The sequence below is a fragment of the Sander lucioperca genome, chromosome 4 (genome assembly GCF_008315115.2).
Source record: "Sander lucioperca isolate FBNREF2018 chromosome 4, SLUC_FBN_1.2, whole genome shotgun sequence".
In the NCBI taxonomy this organism is placed as follows: domain Eukaryota; kingdom Metazoa; phylum Chordata; class Actinopteri; order Perciformes; family Percidae; genus Sander; species Sander lucioperca.
In genome coordinates this window covers 31,937,402-31,963,983 of record NC_050176.1, presented here as the reverse complement: position 1 = coordinate 31,963,983, position 26,582 = coordinate 31,937,402, and the positions used below count along the sequence as shown (strand labels likewise).

Below are 26,582 nucleotides of genomic sequence, written 5' to 3'. Positions count from 1 at the left end.
TTTTATTTCACCTATGCCCTGGAATCTCTATCCTCTAAAGAACCTTTCCACAATAATGATTTAATTACTAATTAATTAAGACATCAGGCAGACAGGAGATTGTCCCAATGTTCGGGAAATACTTTTTATTTCAATAGTCCTCAGTGTTTGTACTTTTCTCAAAGACATAATTGGCATCAGAATTACCAAGTATGTAAACAAAACGCAAAATGATATGGATTCCTGGTAAAAAAAAAAAGGCACCATTCTCAAAATAAAGCAGGACATTTGTTTTTGCTCTGGAGTATTTAAAGGTGCTCTAAGCGATGTTGGGTGACGTCACTTCTTGACGTTCGAAGTATTGTCAAACAAAACGGAGGCTAGCTCGCCCCTCCCTCCTCCTCATCCCGTCCCCTCCCTTCTGCGCACTAACCCCCCAACCCCCACCCCCAAATCCTTCTTGTCGGTTATTGGCTGGTAAACTGTTTATGTTTCGTGGTGCAGGTTGCCGCAGTTTGTTTTTGTGGCCGTTTGTGGAGCCTGGGCTGTCTACAGAGACCGTTTTTTTTTTTTTTACAGTGTGTTCAGGGGACAGGCAGCTGTCAGATAGTGAGGAGATGTTTGCTCTATGTGACAAAAAATGTTGTAGCCTAAAAAATGCGTGACATTGCTTAGAGCACCTTTAAGTGTGAGAGACCATTATTCATGACTTCGCTTCGTTCACGGCTTTGGCTGGATCTGTTCAAGTGGTAGCTGAAATTCAGTCGAATATCTCAGACGTCTCAGGTCCTCCTCCACCTGAGGCACAGAAAAAAGTCACACAGACCACTTATTATTGGTTAGGGCCCTAAAGTATAATCTGTTAAGTTCTCATACTTTTATTTTGACATGTCAATGTTACTTCTGGTCCAGGGCGCATTGGTTTTAGTCACCTTTGATCTTTAACACGTAAGACCAAAATAACATTATAAACGAGACCTGTGTTCCATCGGATTTTCAATTATTATGCACGTTATAAATATGAGCCTGTATTCTCGCTGTTGGTTTAAAATGGAAACATGAATAACAAAAAAAACAACAGTTGGAAAAACAAGCAGTTTTCCAGTTATTTTTTAATTTGTATGGGCATTGGAAAAACGGAGCTCATAGTTTCGTTTTTGGTTTAAAATGAAAAACGAATTATACTTTAGGGCCCTGACCATTATTATTGGTACTAACAATTAATTCAGTAGGATTTACACATAGCAGTGGATTATAATTGGTATAGGGTCTTGAAACAATGAATGCATGAGAGTGCAATTTTCTTAAACAATTATATAGCCTCAGCAAACGTTAGAATGCTACTACGCTAACTTACGGTGACTAACATGGTTACCATTATACCTGCGAAACATCAGCATGTTAGTGTTGTGAGCAAGTTAGCATGCTGACATTAGCATTTAGCTCGAAGCATTAGCATCAAGGAGCTGCTAGCATGGCTGTAGATTCTCAGTCTTGTTTGCTAATATACATCATAGATGTTATCTTAACAAAAGTGTGTTTTACTTTTTGCTCTTACATTTTAAGTAATGAAATAGTTCAAGTGTAGCACATGTACAGTTTGAATGTAGAGGTCGACCGATAGTGGATTTTACCGATACCGATAGCTAGGTTGGGCCGTATTTGCCGATAACCGATTAATCGACCGATAGTATTTAGAATTGATACTGGATAAAAACAAACATGACACTCCAAGTAAAACAGTGCTGAACTTTATTATAAAAATAAAAAAACTGTATATAACCATGAAAACATGCTAAATGAAATAAATATATAAATATAAATAAATAAATATTGAAGTCAATAAAAGACATTCATTCAAACTGAAACAAAAAGTAATAAATAACAAATAAAAACCGTTAAACTCAACATGTAACTGTTTAACTGTACAGCAATGCTACACAAGCATGTGTGTTGTCTAAAACAGTTCTCCTACATATTTGGAGTCATCCAGTGCAAAAATAAACATAATGAGCATTATAATTCATATAAAGAACAAACTATTTACATTTCTTCAAAAAAATGTATGGCCCAAATGTATGCCAAATCTCAAAACAGTGACGCCATTCTTCTCTGTAGAACGGTTTAGAACGGTAACAGACGATCTCTGACCTGGAGGGATCTATCTTTCCCACTTTATTCTCTTTGTTCTCGCTTGGATGCCCATATAAGGCGTAATATGTGACAGACCTGCCTTCCCATTGGTTGAAAACATAAACAAAGTCATCATGGGAGTTCCTTGTAGGTAGCACCTACTGTCTATGGGTAGCACGGAGTTAGCGGCAGAAATGACAGAAAATGTGATGAATTATGGACATCAAGTGGATAATTCTTGGATGTAACAGTTTGGATTTAATGCTCAACAACCCCGAAAAAAGGCACAAGTTCCAGGCTGGATAGAAAATCACCTGTAAAGGCTAGAAAGACACCAAAGACACCCCCGTGACGGCTAACTCGTTAGCTTTTAGCTGCAGCAATCAGTAAGTCTCTACGTTTAACTGTTATTAAATTATCTAAATATGAATCAGAGGTGCCGTTTGGGATCGTGGACGATCCTTTAGGGTTCTGATTCTGACATTTGGGTCAGACTTGCGTTTATTTTTGTCTGTGTTTTAAGCGCTAGAGGTAAGTTAGCCTACTACTAATGTTTAGCGTCATCTCCGCCTCGAAAGCAAACAAATATACTGTTGTGCTGTTCTTTCTCTACTAATGCAGCATCTATTCAACAAATTAATAACTTTATAATGATATGACAAAATGTACTGTATACATACCTTTTTGCTGTCAATGCTTTAAACGCGCATCTGATGTCAGCCTTCTCCGCACAGCATGTGCTCTCCGTGCAGCGCGCAGTAACACGTGTCGAAAATAAACAACACGAGGCATCAGTGATAGTTTTTATTTCGCCTCTAGAGGCCGCTATTGTAATGCATGATGCCAGCAGACCCTTCTCAGCTCTTGCGTACTGTGTAATGAATGACAGCGCGCGCTTCTCAGCCGCTCCAGCAACGGACGCAACCAGGAAAAACTATCGGTATGGATTTTTGCCGATAACGATAGTTCCACCAATCAACTATCGGTGCCGATTAATCGGCAAAACCGATGAATCGGTCGACCTCTATTTGAATGTACTTCCTATATTTTTATGTGTCCAAAACATGTTAGTTAGGTAGATTATGACTCCAAAGTGCATGTATGCTTGGGGTTGTAAAAAGTAAACCAATCAACCAACCTCAGCCAGCTCATCCTTAAGTTCATTGTATTTTTCCACGTTGAACCTCTTCCTGCTGGCCCCTTTATAAAAGTAATGCAGGAACTGTCTGTCTTTCATGTCTGGGTATATATAATCCTGAGGGGAAAAAATGAAATAGGATTGCTCTTAATGTGGGTAGTAAAAATGTATCTGCACACATATGCATGATTTTGTACAAACAGAGTTTCTGGTTTAAATAACTAGATGAAAAGATTGATATCACTGTCATACCTGTCTGCTAAATATGAAGTGAGGTTAGCATAAAGACTGGAAACAATTAGCCTGGCTCTGTCCGTAGATAACACAATCCACCTACCAGCACCATTACAGCTCACAAATTAACACATTATAGTTTTACTCTAGGTTTAATTCATACAATAACTAAAGTGCAAAAACTGCAATTTGTGGTTTACTGGTGTGCTGAACTTATTTTGGGCGTGGCGCAGGAAGTGCCACATCTTGTGGTCACCGTGAGGTTGCCAGGCAAGCAGCAGAGACAAGAATTCCCTATGGGCAGCCAATACATAGTCCTGCACTTACAGTAACCCTACATCAAACCACACACTGTCTTGTGCTGGTAGGTTATTTTGTTCCCTTCAGACAGAGCCAGGCCAGTTGTTTCCAGTGTTTATGCTAAGCTATCTGCTGCTGTCTGTAGTTTCCTATTTACTGAACAGACAGGAGAGTTGTATATATCCTCTCTAACTCTCTGCAAAAAAGTGAATTACCCAAAATTCTCTTTATATTAAATCAGTTAAAGTCCACAACTGGAAAAAGAACAAAACTTAGATTTTTTTTTGTCTTTTGACTTGCCTGTTTGGTAAGGACATAATAGGCAAAGGCTCCAATGCTGGTGGCGTAGGTGATGAAGTAAGTGACGGGCTCCATGACGTCCCATGAATATACCCACCATGTGAGCCAGGCCAGAGCGCCACCCTGCACGGATAACAGGGCCATGCCAGTCCAGACAACCCTGGAGCTGTGGAAATCTGCTGAACGGGACAGCTGTGCCTTCATCTGTCAGGGTCAGGCAATAATACAAGAAGGGAAAGGTTACCATCCAATAAAGCTAACAGGATGGAAATGTCACCTGTTCCTTTCAAAACAGTACTGAGACTAAAGACGGTCAAGGGGATGTAATGAGGGATAAAGTGAGGTTTAATGGCATACAGATGTTGAGACACATCTACAACCTTCTCCAGGGGTGACAGCTCCTGTTTGAGGTTGTCCAGTCTCTCCAGAAGCTGCCTCTCTTTCAGCAGGTGGTGTTCGGGCAGGTGGAGCGCTGTGTGCAGCAGATGCACGACATGTTTCACGTCCTCCAGCTCCATGGCATGCTTGCCGCTGCTCACTGCAACAGAGGGCACAACAAGGTGGATGAATCATGCCTGCAGAGATAAACCACTGATATTTATCAGCAGGCCTAAGTTGTAATTGCCAAACAGACATCATGAGGACCATTTACTGCACGACCGGAGAAAAATGTGTTTTACCCTTTTCAGGAGAGCAGACATTATAAACTGCATCATTGATGACGAGCTGGAAGTCCTTATCCAGCAGGGTGTCTATCAGCGTGGAGTTGGCTACATGCTCTCCATCTGTCAGAAGAGGACAAATATCCAACTTAGTACTTTTATTGCAATCATATTATATCATATTATTATAATACATAATATATAATAATATAATATATAATATAGGGCAGCAATAAATGTTTTTTGAAAGACTGCCCACATAAACTCGATAAAAACATAAAATAGAGACAAAAAACCCACAACTGTAATGAAATGCTAAACAGATCACCCTGCATACACTATATAAACCCCAGATAACAATTGTCTGAAATGAGAGCGAGTCAATAACTTACTGCCTAAACAAAGTTACTCATCACTGCAAGTAATACTCCAATGTTGTATCACTTAAGATCTGTCTTAGACCTGTCAACCTGCCTCAGGAACAATGCATGTGTAAATGGACAGAGCGATTACTACAGAAAAAATAACATGTTTTTCCAGTCAGGAGATTGAGTCACACCCTGCCCTTAAAACACACTGCACGAGCGCTGTATTATGGACCAACAAGGAAAATACTTTGTTACATTGTAACTGCCATTTACAGTTGCCCTATTCATCACCTATTGCAGTGAGGTCCCGAGATAGATCTGAGGGGTCCCAAGATGATTAAAGGGAAGAGAAAGAAAATGTATATATTTTTCTGTTGCAATATCTAAAACTATCTATTAGCTCTTGGTCATTTCTGCTTTTGTCTTGTAAAATACTGGATACTTTTACATCTTCGGCCTTCTAAAACTCCTTCGATTGAAACCACCTCAAACAGAAACTGCTCATGACTCACGCCCATGTTACAGTTTTTTTTCGATTGCTAAACGACAGTGGTCACAACTGAAGCCACGTGCAAAACTCTAACCACAGTCTGCATTACCAACGGTCACCTGAGCTAAACAGTTCACATCACCTGCAAAACTCATTCCAAGCAACACAACTCTTCACACACGTCTCAAAACAGGCTCAGTGCAGCCAAACACTATGAACAATCCTCAGTGAGACAACACACACTGGCCCTCATTTATGAAACGTGCGTACGACCTAAAACAGGCGTAGGACGGGCGTACGCCGATTCCTACGCAAAGCAAGGCATTTATCAATTTGAACGTGAGCGTAGGCTGCGATAAAATCTCACGTCTGGTCTGAACTCGTGTACGCAAGTTTTCCAGTGTGACTAGCTGTGGTTCACCACCCGGTTCAAAACAAAACATAATATTCAAAACAGGAAACAAGACAATGCACAGCATTTTTATTTATTCTTCAGGTTTTTGGGTCTCTTTTAAAGTGTTGTTAATGGCCACAAGTGAACAGTTTATTTCTGCCATTGACCGACATATTCCGGCTGTTTTTTCCAGCACCTCTGCCGTCAGTGTCGGGGTGGCGGAGGACACACCCCTCACAGCTCATGGTTGCCTGGCTCAGACTGATGAAAAGAAACATGAGTAAAATAAAAGACACCGCATAAAGTCCGCTACTGTGTGTTTGTTTAAATATAGGTACACCTACATGTAGGCCTAAGAGATTGCAATATAAGCCTGTATATTACTATTAGGACTATAGTATACATGTGTCAAGGATGTATAAATGAAATAAACTTCAGCTGGAGTCTGATTTACCACGGCAACACTGTTGACCGCATCAGTGATCTCTTTCCATTCCGCATTCTTTCTACAGCCTTTAGTACCAGTTTTCAGACTGCCAAATAGTACGTTAGTGCAAATGAACCTGAGATGTCAGGGTTTCAATCTCCACCTCTGAAAAGTGCCGCTTCTCAGACGGATTACGTCTCGCCATGTCGTAAATTGTTGGGGCGAGGCCTCAAAACCCAGAATATATTGTGTCGTGATATACAAATTAAATTACAATTGTTTCCAGCCGCTGCATTTATCAATGTAGGACCATTCTTACGCTCTGATTGGTGTGATACAAACATTTCATGAATCACACGTGAAGCCTGTCGTAAGATGATTTCTGCGCTCATATCTGCGCTGGTTTCTACGTTAGGTTGATAAATGAGGGTCACTGTCACTCAGAACACACAGCGAGTAAAAACACTAGCATCAAACACCAATTCAGAACATACAAACTTTTCATCTTTATAGTTCTTCCTTGTCAAAACTTACATTACCCACAATGCAACTTGATTGTTAACAGTTTGGTCAGCGTTTTGGGTGTGTTATGCTATTGGCGCCTAATGTAGCCTCGAGTTACTAGCCTCAAGCAGAAATGAGGTGCGAGCTACAAAGGTCTGGTAAGATCACTTCTTTCTAACTCCACACCCCCAGATTTTTTTTTTTTTTCATTTTCATTCAACCCCAACCAACACTGACTTAAGACTTGAGGTAATTTATCAGACTTTAAACAGCTATATATATATATATATATATATATATATATATATATATATATATATATATATATATATATTTCTCTATTATACTACAAATTAGCCCAGTTATTGGCAATGCAAGGTACATTTCCCATAACTGTTTTTAGGTTTAAAGCAAACAACAAGGAATTACTGCTCTCTTGATTATTTCAAAGCTGATTTGCTGTACCTTTTAAAACCTTTAGGGTGGATGTTACAGCAATCTAGCAACAGTGGTGAAAATGAGTTAATGGTTTGTGAAAAGATAGGGATCGTGCCAAACTACTCTGTGCTGCTCTTCAGCTTTCACTCCAAACAAAGAGCCTGCAAAACCAGATTGGAACCTGACTCACTGAAACCACAAGAATGTGATCGGTTTTGGTTTGTTCAAATCTAACACATGATGTTGAGTCCTACCCTCAGAGAAAATGGAAGTAGTGGCTCCAGGGTCCTCTCTCTGCAGATCTGCGATCAAGTCTCCTACGCTCATCAGCATGGGTCTGAGGAAGAACAGACACTTCTCCTTCCTGGAGGGCAACGGGACCTCTAGAACCAAGCGGCCATATTTGTACTTCAAAGACACGTCTGCAACACAATGAGGAGGAAATCATTTTCATGCTTTATGTCTTGTACAGATCATCATGCCAAGCTGACACATTCAATAATGTTTTCCCCCACAGCAGGCGTGATTGTAAAGTCACAAATAGGGGGCAGCCGTGTGAAATACAGCAATTAATTATCATGTGGAGGTAGTAACTGTATATTACCACTGGAGGGTGCGAGTGCACTGTAGAAAAGAGCTTGACAATTTCCAAGTAGAGGCGACCTCTGTTGAATCTGAAAAAGAAAAGAAGGAAATAAGTAAAAAAAATAAAATAAAGACCATTACCAGCTTATTCAGTTTGTTCTCTGTACTCAAAAGTACATCCCTCCCTTGGTAAACTGACATTAAGGAGTAAAAGGATCCAAAGCATCCTGTAAAGAAGGAACTGGAAACAAATCCATTCAAAAACAGCCTGCCAGCAAACCACATCGATTCAGTTTTAACTTTGCTCTGAGAGTGCTTTTACATTAATATACAGTTCTTCAATAACAATGGGTGGCTTTTTAAACTGATTAAAAAAAATGAAGCAGATTAAACTAACTAATTTTTGCTGATGCAACTTCTCATTAAATTTAAGGCTGCAGCCTTTTATGCTTAATGAAATGCCAGTGTGTCTCTCAATAAAATGTACCATCATGAACTCTGCCACACTCCAGAAAATAAATAGGGCACCCACAGGGTACTGCTCATTATTCTAGTCAGCAGGAGTACTTCTCTGTACTGTACTTGATATTTTTGGGGTGTAGTCTTTTTTAGTTTGCATTCAAACTCATATTTCTACTTAATATTTAAAGCCACTGGGACGTGCTACAACGCAACTATTTTAGCATGAAGCCACAAACACAAAGACGTTTACTGGAGAGTCAGCTTAATATCTCCATAATATCAAACTAAACCAACACAAATGTACTAAATGTCGTAAATACTAACTAAAAATCTTAATAGCAGCATTAATAACAAATATATGTTCAGATTCAGAAAAGTAGTGATCCATGATGTTATGTCCTCAGTTTCCTACTAAAAAGTTCTGAACACTAGCTTCCTGGTGTTGAAACACTTGGGTAATTTGAACCTCAAAAACAGCATTCATCACAGCATTTCCTATTGAGCTGAGAGTCAGAGGGGTCCAACTGACATGTAGGGATGTGGCAGCCACTCTCTCCCACTGCTTTGTCCTCCAGCTGGGAGTTTATTCGATCAATATCACATTAAAGAGGAACAAGGGAGCCGTCCATTTTCATGGGCTGAGAAAGCAGACAGGCCAGATGTGCAGAGGTCCCTCACACTCCACTGGTTAGGAAAAGGGGCTTTAACAGGAAAAACAACATTCACATTCAGCAATGAGTAACTGTCTTCATAACCAGAGGCTTTTGTATGTGGCAACATGAACCATGAAGACTGGACATATTGGACAAGCAGAAAGAAACCTTATAAAAGCAGCTGGAAAAGGTTTTTGTTATCTGGAGATTGAATACCACAAGTAACAACATGATAAATACTCGCTGTCCCAAAAAAGTGATCCCAATGAGACACAATTCAAGCTGTTCACACAGCTTGTGTGAGAGCTCCAGATGTTATTGTAAGCCGAAAGCTGTCACGGAGCTTTACCACCTATACATCAGCACACCCGCTCCCCAACGACAATAGGAACAAGTATTTTTAGGGAATATACGTATATATTATTTAATACCAGTGAAATATGTCAACCAAATGGATAAGGATGGTGGCATCCAAAAGTACAATACAGTGCAATATACAGTGGGTTATATGGATAAAATTCCTTTATTGCTGGGTCTACGTAGTTATAGTCATATTTTGATATAGTTAATTTCCTGGAAAATCAATTAAGAAATAGTTTATGGACAGTTTCTGGCTAATGTGCAAATTAAATACCTGACAGGCCAAGAACTTCATCACATTCCTGCAAAAATCACCCAAAACAAAAATCCATACTGCCATAAAGCATTGCCACTTACTGACTTGCAACATAGGCTACAATGGCCTTTTACAGTGGTTCCCAACCTGGGGTTTCCTTAACTTTGCCTTTCTTATGAAATACTACTTAAGGCCTCTATAATTCTTTCAAATTTAACAATGTGAGAGGGAAAACTCTTTGGTTGAACTGCTCACCCACTGTCCAAAATGGGACCATAACATGTAAAGGCCCTGACACACCAGCCAGACGGGCCGACCGTCGGCAGAAAAGGCAGTCGGACTGATCAGTCAGTCCCGAGGTCCAAAAAATGCCTCAGAACACACTGAGGCGACACCGACTTGAGCGTACGCTCTGCGCGTGCGCGAAACGTAATGCGTCTCCATAGCAGCAGGCGGAGCTGCTCTGTATTGTTTCCATTAACAGTCTGATTATTTACCAGAAAATGAAGACCGGCAGCTGATTGGACGAACGCGTCACGTGGTTCTTTTTTCTCCGGAAATTCACAGCCAGACTGTCATGGCGGCTTGTTCAGAATACGATCTCATATTGTACTAAAATAGTTCACCGAAATGTGTTTCTGAAAACATTTTAAGCGAGAAATAGGCCATGCAGTTGCTGAATCTGTCTTCATTTCAGATTGACAAAGGTCAGTTTAAAAGATTTTCCGGGTGACTCCCGACTGCCCTGTCCCTGACTGAACATGTTGGGTCGGCCCAAATGAATGCTGACGGCTCCTCGAATGGCCGACGGCACGGGACACACAGAACAGACTCGAGTCACGGACCTCGCCAGACGGCCCGACGCCCGATTATCGGGCTGGTGTGTCTTCTCTCTAACGAGTAGTTGCATATAGACACTGCTTTGTTTTAAGCCCAAAATGTTGGAAACCAGTGGCCTTAATACAACCAGAGGAAATAAAGGGATAGCTGCCACAGTAGAAATGGTATCGATAAATCTCTTACAGTTGACAAATTTGTAATATCTCACTGTTGTCGTATCACCCATCTGTAGTACAGCTGTGCATAACCACGCTGTCCCTGAAAGCTGAAAGAGTCTAGTTATTACGTGACTCCTCATAGTTAACCATAGAGAGCAAACACATTACGTTAAACAGTCTCGAACAGCGTCACCGCTCCTACCACTGCTGCCATAGTGCCTCATTAAACTGAGTGGCGCAGGCACTGACTGCTAATACACAGTGAGTGCATAAGAATAAAATGCCTGTCACTCGTTAGCAAACACTTCACGTCAAAGTAGTTTAACAGGGGAGTGAGTTGAGCGCCATTTGTGCTCATTGCTAATGTGAAAACAGAAGATCTGGAGCTAAGTGAAGCTGGACTATTTGTCTCTTTACTGAATGTGTGTGTGTGTGTGTGTGTGTGTTTGTGTGAGATTGTTGACCAGAGTCAATTCAATGGCTGACTGAGTCCAGGCAGTTTATTTGCTACGTGCAGACAAACCAATCCCATTGGAAATCAACAGAACGTGGTCATTGTGGCAGATAATGCAACTTGTGAGCTGTGTGATGAATAATAGTCCATTTCCAAAGCCATGCTGCTGGCCCTGTGTTATTACTGTCTGGCACACTGCATTACAAATACTGACCCCTTTTTACTTCTCTTGCCTACATGTGGAAGTTACAAATGACCTAACACAGCACTACATTAAAGAACAATTTAGTAATATGGTATATATTTATAGCAAACTCAGTCCATATACATATAAAGGGGGAATGTCACGTGACATTCAACACTGAAAATCTAAATTCAAATCAAATTTTATTTAAAGTGTAAAATCACCATTAGACATTGTCTCAGTGCACTTTACAATAATAATAATAAACAATAAACAATAAACAATACAAAACCAGCAACATAAGACAATAAGTGAAAAGGTGTGTTTGTGAAAAATGCAGAAAGGATGGTGTGTTATGTTTGGCTATAGTATAACGAGTAGAGGTGGGTTTTCAATCTAGATTTAAATATGCCGAATGAGTGAGCTTCTTTAACATGTAGTGGGAGGCCATTCCACAGATGAGGGGCACGGTATAGGAGAATGCTCTATAACCAACTGATATTTTGTTTACAAGGGGAATGACCAGGAGACCAGCATCACGGGAGCAGAGAGAGCTTGCAGGTGTATACTGTATGGTGTAATAAGCTCAGATAAATAAGGTGGCGCGAGTCCATGCAGGGCCTTATATGTTAAAAGAAGAACCTTAAAACCATCTCTAGCTTGCACTGGGAGCCAGTGAAGAGAGGCCAGAATGGCAGCAGACAACCCCCCTGGCCTCATTACACTTGATGACACAGAGCAAGTGCAATAATGCTTTTTATGTGCCTTGTGGGGACAATCTGACTGCTGCTGTAAATGCCTCGAACTCACTAGCAAACAATACAGAGAATCTTTGGGTATTCTGGTATTTTATATAAAAAGTGTCCAACCTCAGTGCTATATATAATCTAGGGCTACAACCATAGACTGTAAAAAAGATTCATATTATTAACAGTCTATGGCTGCAACTAACGCTTATTTTCTTAGAGGAGTGAAGAAACTAGAAAATATTCACATTTAAGAAGCTGGAATCAGAGAATTTTGAACTTTTTATATAACAAATGACTCAAACTGATTAATCGATTATCAAAATAGTTGCCGATTAATTTAATAGTTGACGATTAATCGATCCATCTTTGCAGCTCTAATATAATCTATAGTTTCATTGAGGCTACTCCCATGCAAAGAGGCGGACACCCATTGATCATTAAACCCATGAGGGTTGTAACAGACTGCAGGTTAAAGTCTGTACTGCCTGAACAAGCACATACACAGCAAGTAACAGGCGATCACACCCATGCCATGTCACAAGACACAAATACAGCCTGCAGAAGGGAGGGCAGAGGACTGCTAATCCACGTGACGACTAACGTCACCACTGGCTTCTCAATTGAACATTTGTTTGCTTATCAAAACAAAACACACTTCCCCATTACATGGCTAATCATTATTCAGAATGCAGGACGGTCGCCGTTTATCCATTATCCAGAGTCATTTTAAAGCTGCAGGGAACAATGCTGCACACCTGCTCCTCATCTGCAAATGATATCCTCTGACTGTTCTTTCTCAAAACAATCAGAAGGTATATTTACCCCTTGAGCTATATGTTTCTTATTTATGCCATGCCAACAGGGGGAGAGGAGCGGGAGAAGACTGAGCAATATGGCGACGAACTGCCATCTCCCTCCTCTGCAGTGAAGCGGGCTGGGGCTACACGCTCGAGCAACAATCAGGGTTATAACGGTGACAAGCAGCCTCATTTTCCCAGCAGTCACCCAGCGGGTCGCTCCATTATGAATCCTGTCACAACTGAGCTATGGCCTGTTGCATCACGACTTTCTAAACAGATCTCCTCCCACTCTCATCAAGAGTTTGACACCACGCACACACACACATGCGCGCACACACACACACACACACACACACACACACACACACACACACACACACACACACACACACACACACACACACACACAATGTGTGAGAGTGATAAACGGCCTAAAAGACTGGGGTAAAAAAACAAAGACTGCCAAGAAGAGAAATTGAACTACACCCTGTTGCCATCATAAGAACAGCCAGCACTGTACCATGAAAATGATTTGCATTGAAGCATTCGTCTTCTGCTATCCAGTTAATAATGCAGTCAGGTTAGGAGGACAAAGAGCATGAAGATGACTGCGGTACGATGGCATGAAGGTAGTGGAAAGACAAGTTTTGTATAGTGCTTTTCATGCAAATACGACAAATAAGATGTTTGTTTTTTACCGTAAAACATACTCTCAAAATATGTCAAAATGAAATCAAAAATGAAAATCAGTAGGAGATAAGAAGCCAAAGGGCAAAAACATGGAAACCATGGCTACACGGTATTACTACAAATCAAATGCCAGATTTAATTTATTCAACGCATGCTGGGAATGTGAAGGCATTTAATCAAGCAAATTACAGCTTTCCAAATAGTTATTCTGCCATGAGAAGAGGGTAATTGTCTTAGAAAGTGGCGTGTATGTTTATGCGAAGTCATGATGTCACGTTGCCTCATCTGTGTCTTCACTGCAATCCAAATGGGTGGTGCAGGATAAAAAGCAGAGGCAAGACTTTTAGTTATCTATATCATACTTATGAGATTAGGACTTTTGCTCTTACAGGTATTACTCAGCGTAAATACTCCAAGCTTAAATCCACAGACAGTTCTTTACCCTGCAGCTTAGCTAGAATACTGAAAAGAGGGCGACAAAAAGGGGGACACTGACTTAGGAAACTGCAAAGCAAAATAACTTCCAGTCCTAAATTAAAATGCAAAAATGCCACAAAAAAAACTTGCCTCTGCAAACTTAGGTGAATACTATTTCCCCTTTGGTCACACATAGCTGAGCAATGCATTGCCACAGGGTCACGCAAGGACAAGAAGTGCATTCAGTGGAGAACTAATATAGTTTGTTGGATTAAAAACAACCTTGAACTCAGTAAGCAAGGTCTCATTTAAAGGTCTGCAAAGGTAGTGCAATAAACCTTAACAGGTTTAATAGGAGATTGTTTGTATTAAGACCTGTTTCAGTGGATCATCATAACACCAAAGGCTTCAGTTGGTGTGTAAATAATATGGTTTGTCCATATGGTTGTAACTGATGAGGTTTAATTTATTTATTTTTTTGGGCATTTTAGGCCTTTATTTTTATTTTTATAGGACAGCTGAAGACATGAACGGGGAGAGAGGGGGAATGACACGCAGCAAAGGGCCGCAGGTCGGAGTCAAACCTGTGGCCGCTGCGTCGAGGAGTGAACCTCTATATATGGTTGCGCACTCTACCAGGTGAGCTACCCAGGCAGGCGCCCTGATGAGGTTAAATTTGAAGGATTCAATCCTATGGATCTCACATGTCCAGCATGTGTTGTTAACAAGACAGACCACAACATTAAGTGACATATTGTGTACATGAATCTATGTATCTGCCCAGGATGATACACTGAATTGTATTGTCTATGCGCATTTCTACAAGAAATCAATAATGACTTGGCTCAAGCAGATGGCAAGTCTAAGGTTTAAAGCCTGTGCCAGACAAAATATATTCAAATATCTCAAGGTGACTGGTGATGCACATTAAACTTTTATAATGTAATCCTTGCGCTGCATAACGACTTCTTACTGTCACTTTGAAGTTTTGAGAAAGACTGAAAACTAAGACCTCATCCACACCTAGTTAGTTAGTTATGTTTTATTTCTGTCATGCCAAACATTTTGGCCCATCCCACATGGGATTACAAGACACCACACATTTACTTATTTAACAAACATCTTCTTGTCGCATATACAAATCATTCGGAGAAATACATGAATACAAATATATACATATACACATACATATATGTATATACACGTACACACATACACACACACACACACACAAACAACAAATTCTTATCTACAATTCATCTCGATAAAGAGCTTTTTTCCTCTTCTCCCAAGCTGTATCTAGATAATTGGCTAATTTATACATTTCATATGTGAACAGCCATCTCAGTCTTTGAGCATCATCCATATTTACCAAGTCAATCTCTGCTTTTATCCTACGAAACAAAAAATCATGCTGTTCACAATAAAAAGGACAATAGAAAATAAAATGGAACTCATTTTCTATATCATTCAAACAACCTAGTATTATGAAATTTGATGAGTTACTCCAAAAAGAACAGAGGCATATTTGCCATTGCATTTACATCTGGTACGAATACGTGGTCTTGTTATCTCAATACGCAATTTGCAGATCTAAATGTGTGTAGTGTTTCAGCCAGGTAAAGGTAAAGGAAAGCAATGCTGCTGTATTGAGCCCACTTATTTTTTATTTGCAGAGGAGAGTGGCTTGTCTGTAGCTTTTTGCCAGTACTGCATGAGACAGGAGGAAGAAGCAGAGTTAGAGGACCTTTCAACTGTTAGGCAGATCTTTTTATTAATTAAAGAATGTGTTTAAACTCTATTGATTGCCTTTATACCTGGCTCAGATCTGATTAGACTGTGAGCCAGACCACGGCACAGATGTGTTATCTGATAGCATTCCAATTTTAAAAGGTTCTGCATGCGCATACACTTTTCCCCATATCCAGATAGCATTTTTTTTCCCTGGCGTTTTCATCTTTACTGGATAGTTCATAGTAGAGAAGTAGACAGGAAACAAGGGGGGGGTGGGGGGGTGGAAACAGGGTATGACATGCAACAAAATGCAAGTAGGGCTGCACAATTAATTGCATTTGTATCGAAATCGCAATTTGGAATAGTGCAATATCCAAATCGCAGGGGGGGCAATATTTGTTAAAGGCAAAATATGTGTCAAACCATTCTGAATTAAGTATTGTGGTGCTGCAGAGACGTCCTGGGCCTACAAATCGGTTTGCTACAGATCCTTGCAAAAATCACACTATAAATCATTTTTAATTTCAATGAAAATGAGAATAATGATACACAAATGATCATTCCCTTCAATATTGTGAATCATATTGCAATCGTAATATGTGTCAAAATAAAATGCAATTAGACATTTTCCGCAAGTCTGAAAGACTCCCTACGGGTGTTTATTCCTATTCTATTTCTGTGGATGCTGCCCGAACATAGAACAGCCTCTATGCCTGGCATGGCCAGCCTTCACACTGAGAACCTGGCAGTCAGGCTTGCTGAAATGAAACTTCCTCCATCTTACATTATAATGCCAGTCCAGGGGATGAAACAGCAGAAGAGGCCAGCTGTCAGACAAAAACGTCAGTGACAAAATTATGCTTGTTTCAGCTGACCTGACGCTTTGGGGTTTACGGGTTCTGTGGAACAGACATTTGTCTCTTCAGGCATATGTTATTATTTCAGCACACTCAATGTACAAACTTATAAACGTATATGTGAAGGAGTGACCATAACAACAATACTGTTTCCTCCTGATTTCTTTCTGTATGCTTTTGAAACCTTACTTCTGCATGTTTTGTTTTCACAATGTGCAGTGTCACTCCATGCTTAAAAGGAACTTTAGGAGTTATATTTTGGGACATCTGTCAGACAGAGCTGTCTGTTTCACCTGTTGTGTCTAACATGTAACAGTCACTAGCCAGGTAGTCACTAACACATCCAGGAGTCACAGAGCAGAGTTACAACAGTGCACAAACCTGGCAACCCCACAGCAGGACTTTTCAATAGTGTGCAGTTACATAAAGAGCTCTTCTTACTTCTTCTAAAACCACCATATCTCATTTTCAATAGATCTATTAAATATGTCTAATACATATGACATAATGTGTGAATAAGAAAGCTTTGGACATGCTGAAAGGCATATTTTATATGCTATGCTTGTAGTTTCCCCTTCTTCATCCTGTTTAGCCTCCTGAACCTTTCAAAACTGGATGCACAGCGATGAAATTGATATTGATCCTCTCATCTGACTTAGAAAAAAATGCAAACAAGTGTTTTCCAAAATGTCATACTGTTCCTTGTATGTGTTATTTTAGATACAGGCGGTGAACAATGACCAGTTGCTGCAGAACAAAGTCAGTATCACTTATTGTGTACCGCAGGTCTGTTAAATTTCTCTCAGCACTCCTGGCCTGCTTAGTAGTATTTCAATCTCCATCATATTATACCTGTAGCATAGTTACAATGGTGAAAGTAGAAAAGAAGAAAATGATCTAACAATCTAGCAATCTTTTGCTGAGGGCAGTACAAAATGACAATAGATGTTGCAATAGATTTAATCTCTTGGAGATTCTCAGTGGATGATGTCTCATTTTACTTTTTTCAAGAGCAGCTGTGTGAGCAGCCGACAGCACACGCTCAATACTCAGCTCATCTCTACTCCCACTGACAGGGGCGGACTGGGACAAAAATTCAGCCCTGGCACTGTAGCCACGTACACCAGCCCAAATCACCACGCCCATGCAACCCCACCCACGGACATGTGCATTCACTAATTACATTTGTGTACAGATGGTGAAATAATATAGGCAGTACCTTATGTAACAGATTTTTAAACACCTAATGTAAGTAACTGGCAAACAATGCTTTTTACGTTTTAAAGAGCACACGTTTATAACAAATTTACACATACTGCCTATTTATGCCGTTTTGTATGCTTTTACTGTCATTCTCGATATGTTTTTTTGTTGTTGTCACCGTCTGTCCGATTTGTCCATGTTTCTCTCTGTTGACACTGCACACATTGTCTGGTTCTGTCATCTTTTTTAACTCTCTAACTCTGCAATTTAAATACGTTTACGTTACTTTGTTTAGAATTGGCCTTTGGGGAACACATAAAGCAGGGGGGGTCAGGGGGTCCTCCCCCAGAAAATTTTGAGGGTAAAAGACTTTAATTCCTGCATTCTGATACATTTTTAGGCACCAATTTATGGTAAAAAGTTCTATATTTATGGCAAGGAAATCACAAAATTCTGGTGGAAGTTAACAATTATAATATAATGGAATATTATTATATTCAGTAGTCCAGTAAGGGGGCTTTCGCAACTGGGACATGGGCTGGATACGACAACACTTGACCCCAAAGTCCAGTTGTTTAATTAGCATGAACAGGGCTTTATGGTCACTTCTTTTCCCCAAGGAGCATGTTTTGCTCCCAAGTTGAAAAATGTAGGATTGACTTACATAGGCTACTGCTTTTACTGCCAAATTGTAGAATAACACAATTATGTTATGGATACAAAACGTTGAAGTGTAATGTTTTCTACATTCTATTGATCAAAAATTATCAGTGACGTTGAATATAGCCAACAGTGTAATGGACCACAACCGTTCATGCATATATGTGAACTCTGCATGTGATTAATTGCAGAGTTTAACCTACATAATGTTAGCAGAAAGACTGAGCAGAGCGACGCTGCTTGTTCAGGGTTCATGTGTACTCCTATAGGCCTACACTTCGCATCAGGGGTTAAAACCAACTGTACCAAAACACCAAATTGGACTACTATTTAACGTGACAAGAAGTTTTTAACCGGTAATGAAACTGTCTCAATTTAATGCCGTCAGACGGCCACGCGGATAGACAGCAGTCGGAGCTACGACGAAAATCTGTGCCTGTCAGGAGCGGCTTCTCGCTGCGCAGCCGGTCCCCCAGAGCAGCATGATCACCGGGTGGGTCCAGTACAGCCTGAACCCTGCAAATGGAGATCCCGTTTGAAGGTGATGTGCTTGATTTTGACTTTGACTTGAATTTGAGTAACCTCTGGATGGGCCGGTCGGCCCATCTCGGGACCGGGCCGGCCGTTGCCGAGTGGCCAAATGCTTAATGTTTATTATTATTATTAATATAATAATAATAATAATAATAATAATAATAATAATAATAATAATAATAATAATAATTATTATTATTATTATTATTATTATTATTATTATTATAACCATAGTGAAATTGTGCAAGAGATAAAAACCCACCCTATGCGCTGTCAGCCTGTAAAGACAATAGCCGTTTCTCAATCTGTGTTCTTTTATTGACTTGTGTTCTTGTGTCCCTGTGAAACGTCATCTCGTGTTGCCCAAGTACTGTCCCAATACACAAGTTCGCATTTCACCAAGAACAGTTAAGATTCCCGGAAATGTTCTTGACACGCCCATTTTACCGAGGATGCATTGGTTGGTAACTTGTATGAACTTCGCTGCAACCGTATCCCAACATTCATTTCGGCATTCAATGATGGTCGGGTTTCCGGTACATAGACAGCCCAAAAATGGGACAATTTTAACAATTTTCGCCATCTTATTCATCACCAAATTAACTTCTGACCACATTTTAGGCGAGAAATGAACGGTTTAGATTTCGAATATAGGCAGTCTTGCGAAAATCTTTGCCGAATTGACAATTTGCTCCAAGGTTTTCGGAGTTTTCGGAGCTCCGTGAAGTGAGGCGGCCGCCAGCTTGCGCCTGCCCCGGCCGCTAGCTCGTCGCTCGGATAGTCACGCTCAGAGACCCCGCTGGAAGCCGGAGGTCTTTTAGACCGGTCCCGTAAATAAGAGGCTTTTATTTCGCCGTTGACGGATCGTTTGTTTAAATATCACAACACATGGCCATCATAAGATTAATGGGAACCTGTGGTTAACTGTCTTTTCAGAGTTAAACTCCACAAGCACACACACACACACACACACACACACACACACACACACACACACGGGGGAGAGAGATATACACGTTTCTTTTCGGGAGACTTGTTTAAATTATGCCATAGGCTATACATTTACGTATATATAGATTTAGTTTTTTTTTGGTGTATTTGTTTTCTGATTTATTAGAAGTTGAGTTTCAGTCTGTATGATAAATTAAGAGTTGTACATAAAGTGGTAACATGCTGACATGTTATGTAGACTAAAGGGGAGACACCAACCTTTATAATTTGAATTGCTAATGTCCATCTCCCTGGGCATATACAGGGCACTACAATAATATAGAAATGATCACGATCATGAACACATAGGACACACCAGTGCATATGCCTACTTATTTTTTAATTTAAACTGACTTAAACTTATACACTAATAATAGTAGGGATCACGTTCCACTCTTTTGAATAAGTAAGGAGTGTTTGAGCTAAACCATAAACAATAAAATTAAAGCTCAATAAGATTTATTTTTCAATATTATTGCAATAGTTGTAACATTGTGAGGTTTTCTTGTCCGGAGATTGTTTTAATATAAAGTGGTTATATTGTTGTGGTTTTTATTTCTAGCTGTTATTTTGGAGCCCTGCAGGTAGCCTCTGTGCTGGGGGGGTTGAGCAATAACAGGAAGTATGCATCGTCTCAAACTCTTAACAGTGTTTTCTGTGCTTGTGAACTTGCAAGTTCATTCTTCCAGGTACAACTAGCAAGAACGTTCTCCCCAAGAACACAAGTCTGTTCTTTGCATTCTTGGTATTGGGAAACGGCCAATTTATTTGTATATTTAAAAAAAATCTGCCCGGCCCACATTTAAAAAAATGGTCCGGCCCCTCTGGCATTTGCCAGAAGTGTCAGATGGCCAATCCGCCCCTGCCCACTGACTATTGTTGTTTATTTTGAGTAGGGGTATAGAAACAGTGAATAAGCAAGTCAGAATTCGAAGAATTCCATTTTCAGTTGCTAATCCACAACCTCTGTTATTTCTCTGTTATTTTATTGGCTAATGCTGCTTCCTATTATGTCATATAAACCGGCAACTTTCTCTCTGGATTCTTGAAACTGGTTCTGTATGCAGCTGTATTTATATATAGTTATATATGTCTTGTTAATGGCTCTCTTATCACAGGTGTTGTACCAGCCTATTCAAAACGAGCTGAGGTGCAGCCACTCCTTTAAAAAACACACTCTTGACTTGAGAGTTTTACATTTTGTCCAATATCTAAATCTCACAAGTCTTTTTGATCAACATGGGCCAGGCTCAATCAGCCTATTTGATATTCCACCTGTCTTTTGAGTATCAAACACTCACCCAGTCTGTAGTTATGGGGGGCTTAGGGGTTAAAGACACAGAGCCTGTAATTACAAGGACCCTTGTTGCATGTATTAAACAAGGCTAAATACATTGCTTCTGCTGTGTCGTAGAGGTTCAAATAGGGGAAAAGCACAACATGGAAGTAGTGACCATAACCATATTTTGGTGAAAAATATGACTTATGTGGAACATACCGAGGATACAGATGAGTAAGAGGAGTTCTGTTTTTGAAAAAATGGCTGCGTTCAGTGTGTCTTTACCCTTAGAGGTCAAAATGGGGTTTGCTGCTCTGTGAGAAGCTGCATGCAGCAACACTTTGCTTACAGTATGTCATTTGAAAAGAGGAAAACTGCAGCTCTGTGATTTTATATATGATTCAGTCTAAAAATAGAAATCATCTTAGTCATCATTCTTGCATGCAGGAGTGACTCATGGCAGCTTGTCCATCTAACAGAAATAATGTTTTCCTCATTCCCTCAAACTGTATGTTCACTCAGTATAGAGACTATCATGGCGTTTAGCAATACAGTATGCCCTGTTCTTCCTGCACTGGCCAAGATTTTGGGCGTCCGCTTGGGATAAGCCTGCTCACAAATAAGCTGACCTATCCAATTTCTTCCAATGTATGTTAAAATTGGTAATAAAATAAAGATTAAACTGGCCAATTTAACAGTGCATTATTAAAATGACTGAGTAAAACCCCACCACAAAAACCTCTTAGTGATGCTCTGGTGCCATGTGGGGTTTCACTTTATGCAGCACTACGCTCACAACTATGAATTGTGCAGACAGACATTTACCTTGCATCTTTGACTATGGCTGTGGCATGATAATCAGTGTTGAAACTATATACACAAAGCCTGATGGTGCACAATTCTGGCATATGATACAATAAGATACTGACCTTTATGCTGTAGCAAAGAGCTGTTAGTGGTGTTGTGGTGTCTTAAATAGTAATGCTGTGATGCTCTTGGGATTGTAAAGGGCAAGGCAAGTCTCTACTTAAAGTTTGGAAGTATATTTAGCAGCTTAACCATGGTATTTTTCTCCACGAACAGCTTCATACACACTTTTCAAGGCTGACTGGTTTGATCAGTCATGTTTCTAAGAGCTAGGTTATGCACTTAAATAATGCATTCGTTAAATCCTGAATGCAAATTACACAATGCATGACACAGGAGAGCAGATAGTGACAGACAGAGAGAAGCAGAGAGAGAGTTGCCTTTCTCCACAGTAGAATACCTCCATTAGGAGGATGGTGAAAAATGGATCATATTCAAGCACAAGAAAAAACAACCAACCTCTTTTTGATAAAGTTTACATCTGATGTTAGACAGGTCAAGAAACCTGATGTTACAGAAATAAGAAGTTGAAAAAAGAAATCCTTCTTTGAACAGTGCCCTGAAATGACTGAAGTAACGTTGGCTATCCAAATCGATCACAGATACCGAAGTCAACTGTGTTGTGTTCAGAAAGCAGGAAAAACCAGTTAATCAACCTTTAACGTTGGACTTAGTTAATTAGTTGCACGGTAGTGTAGCAAACCTACGACGAATTAAAGTAATTACAGTAATTAAAAAAGGGCTAATTTACCTGGTGAAGAAATGTAACAGGACGAGTAGTTTTGAAACCGCAATGAAGAGGCTGAATACTTCCCAAAAGTCTCGCCGTAACTTTGCCGACCATCCGCACCGAAGCCATCGTCAGCCGTTAACCGTGTTAGCTGTGCTGTTGGGGCATACTGGGTAGAGATACTTCCAAAATATGAGCCTCGGAGCCCGGTGTTCCGGTTGGTAACGGATTGTTGTCTCTGTAAAAATATGACACGATAGCTAACGTTACGGGACAGAGGGAGGAACAGCCCCGCCTACGCTGCATACCATTTCCTCCAAACAACATGCACGGTCCGTGCCAGACTCCACTTCCTTTTCCCCCTTTTTTCCGTTGGGCTGTTTTGCGTGAATCTACCAGCAGGGAAAAAACTGAACGTTAAGTGTCAATATAATACATCCAGGGTGCCGTCCCAAACCAACCTACGTAGTCTGGTTAAGGCTTACCGGATGTACATTGCTGGGATAAAGCTGCAAACGTACAGTCGCAGCATCCGGGATGTTGCGCCGCCCAGGACGGTTGTGGTTGGTTGGAAAGAAAATACAAACAAGCCAGAGCATTTTTTTCCCTCCCATCTTGTTAACTCATGCAGCCCGTTCTCTTAATACGTCCGTCGTGCAGCCAGACCTCACTGAGCCAGACCAGAACCCACTGGCCCGCTCCCATTCAGCGCTGATAGGTCTGGCAATGCGAGGCTACAACCCAAGTGTACGTGAGTTGACCTTGCATCCAATACACCCCACCCACCCCAACTATAAACTGCTAATACGCATTAACTAAAAAGGTAGGCTAGTTATCAAAACGAGACTGGAGGACCCTCAGGTGTCTTCCTGGACTCAAACGCCCCGGACCTGTTGGGAATAAGACCCACCAATCTACCGTTGGTTTCTCTTCATCTCAAATTAGCCTTCACGATAGGTAGGTTTGCTGTCTTGTGTGTGAAACCTGAAAAAAAAGATAAATGTCCGAGCAGCACTCCAATGAGAGTGCAGGAAATTATACCCGCCATCTTGGATTTCACATAGATGTGTTGAATGGTAAATTGCACTTTTGTGAATTATTTAACATAGTCTTCATAAACTTGAATTTTTATATTTTTTTTGCTGAGAAGTAAACCTGCCTTTCGACGTGTTTGCACTTCAATATTTGCTCAAAAACCAAATTGGAAAGTAATGTCCATAACTGGTGCTTCACATGCGTTGTTGGGCAAATTAATTGACAAAATGTAAGCAATAACCATTACCCATTGAATAATAATTACATTGCTTTAATGATACTGTTATTATGCTGTAGCAGACGTATTTAGTGACTACTCATTACTGCACCTCCAGCCCGAGCATATAAATTAGCTTCCTTGACCCACATGTACAACTGGTACAGCGAAAAAGAAAACAGTGTGGCCATGTTTGTACCGTAGTTATTTTTCAAAAAAGCTGGGCACAGTTTGTTTGTTGGTTTCAACCCCTTTACGCAATAATGCGTTACTGCCCATTGCCCAACGCTGTTGTCTATCATACAAAAATAAATAGGGCAAGTCCAACTCTGCTGATTTCAGTTCACTTCCAATACTTTCACTTGCATTGGCAGTTCCCCAGCTTCAGACTAAACCCTGTCAGGCAAGTAACTTCTTGATATAAGCTCGGGCCCCTTGAATTGATAAGCTTTGGAGCCATCACACTAGAGAATGACTGCAAATATTAGAGAATTACGTAAAACCTATCCTCCCCTCAAAGACCCCTTCATATCCCTGGACTTTGGCCATGGACTTTGTAAAGAACTAGACTGCCCTTACCTAACACCCTAATTAACATAATCACTGATGAGTTCATTTGGTAAATGTGTGTTCTCAGTTCCCAGTTTTTTATGATGTCAAATACCAAAGCACAAGGAACACACATGCATCTATACTGTATTTGACTGAGAAATATCTACAACGGCCATATATCTGTGTGTGTGTGTGTGTGTGTGTGTGTGTGTGTGTGTGTGTGTGTGTGTGTGTGTGTGTGTAATTTATGTGTCCCTGTGACAGACGGAGAAAAAAAGGAAGCAGCTTCTCACTTTGATTATCACATAGTGCACAATTACTTTTTATTAAAATACATATACTTGTTTGTGTTTATTGGCATAGAGTGTCTGTACATGCACTATTCATTTAATCAGTCTGATTAATTACGAATTTTTACCCAAACCAAACCTTTCTCTGATTTATAGGTATAAACGTATTAGTTATTTACCTCCAAACTAATCAATGAACCCTCAGAGATGTGTGGTCAATAGTAGCCATCAGTTATTTTTGCTCATGGCTCTCATTTCCCAAAATGACCAGCCGTCATATGGTGGATGAAATGCCAGTCTGGAAACATTTAAAATACCATTGATTCTGGGGGCTCCAGTTTTCTTATTAATATTTAAGCATTTTACAGATAAGCTGTGCAGTTGGCAAGCTGAGCCTGATTAATAAAATCTGTATAACCAAACTCAACAGACAACATACTATATCTACTGACCTACAAGCCCAACAAAACTAGACAACCACTTTCATGACACTCTTGAAAAAAGATTTCTCACTTTCTACACACAATTGTATCTACATAAGGAGAACTATTGTGTAGTTTTTCATCATACATGCAATATACTATAATACGATTAGTTGTTTGTAAGGTATGTTGCGATGGGAAGTAACTGTTTGTGGACCTGTGTTTATTTTAATCCCCATTAGGGCCCTAAAAGAGCATATATCCTCAAAATGAGCTGATGCAAATTGAGACATTACGTCTCTCTCTGAATCACCCAGACAAAAAATACCTCAACTAAAAAACAGATATAAAAGAGAGGAAGGTTCATTCATAAATCAGTTGTTCATTTGTCAGATTCCCTTTCTTTATGCCATATCCTACAGAGACCAGTGCACTGAATCCTGTAGATCAGTAAAAGTCATCAATATTCCCAGAGAGAAGATGGATGACCGAAAGGCTGCATACAATCAATATGCTTTTGGCAAAGAGGTTTTTTCCCCCTTTTGAATCTAACCTTTTTTTTTTTTTTTTTTTTTTTTTAATTATTATTTTTTTCAACATTTTTACGGAGAAACTGTCAAAAGACAATGTTACCTCATCGGTGTACACAATAAAGTTGACTAAACAACAGTGTATTTAGAGTATTAATGAGTGTCCGTCATCATGTGCAAGCTTCCCTTGACAGAGACACTCCAATGAAATTGCAGAGAAACTCTTCTGCCCAGTTACTGTTCTTTTTTTATGGTCAGCTATTATCCATCACCCACTGCTAGATTTATCCATATTGGCCACAACCTGACTAAGACCCCATTCAGCTCCTCCTAATGAAGTAATTTATTGGATGTGTACCAAGTTTCTTTTTGAAATGAGTTGGCTAGTGTACTTAAGGCCATTGAGAGAAGCTGCACTTTAATAACAAAATCTGCTTGCGTAGAGATTTGTCTGCAAGTTAGTTAATTATCGAATATCATTACGATGCGAATGAATGAATGTTTCTAAAAAAAAAAAAAATTCACCACATGGGTTTACTGTTACTTAATCTATCTCATTCAAGTTTTAATCCTTAATGGGTTGTATTAATTAAGAATCAAAAACAAACAATTAAATATGTTCTTTCATATACCTTTTGATGAGGTTTTTACAGTGTATTATTTGTTCCACTGGTCTACATTGCAGGTTAGATGGCTCTTGGAGAACC

General features: G+C 40.0%; 1 protein-coding gene across 1 annotated transcript; it reads right to left on the bottom strand.

The window, feature by feature from the left end:
- Nucleotides 1-94: 94 nt before the first annotated feature.
- On the bottom strand, nucleotides 95-23,356 carry LOC116034196 (mitochondrial calcium uniporter dominant negative subunit beta). Its single transcript, XM_031276743.2, has 9 exons — nucleotides 22,851-23,356; nucleotides 7,972-8,041; nucleotides 7,622-7,789; nucleotides 4,765-4,869; nucleotides 4,465-4,622; nucleotides 4,085-4,288; nucleotides 3,251-3,367; nucleotides 666-777; nucleotides 95-291 (listed from the first exon to the last, which is right to left on the bottom strand). Exons 1-8 carry the CDS (start codon nucleotides 22,956-22,958, stop codon nucleotides 700-702), a joined length of 1,008 nt encoding a protein of 335 aa, XP_031132603.1. The 5' UTR covers nucleotides 22,959-23,356; the 3' UTR covers nucleotides 95-291; nucleotides 666-699.
- Between the last annotated feature and the right edge of the window lie 3,226 nt (nucleotides 23,357-26,582).

Excerpts from the sequence above, each read along its gene's own strand:
- LOC116034196 (XM_031276743.2), bottom strand. The coding sequence starts at position 22,958 with ATGGCTTCGGTGCGGATGGTCGGCAAAGTTACGGCGAGACTTTTGGGA. Across the intron at positions 8,042-22,850 it reads CTGTTACATTTCTTCACCAG|ATTCAACAGAGGTCGCCTCT; the intron begins GTAAATTAGCCC and ends TTTCTTTTTCAG. Across the intron at positions 4,289-4,464 it reads AGCTGTCACCCCTGGAGAAG|ATGAAGGCACAGCTGTCCCG; the intron begins GTTGTAGATGTG and ends TGACCCTGACAG.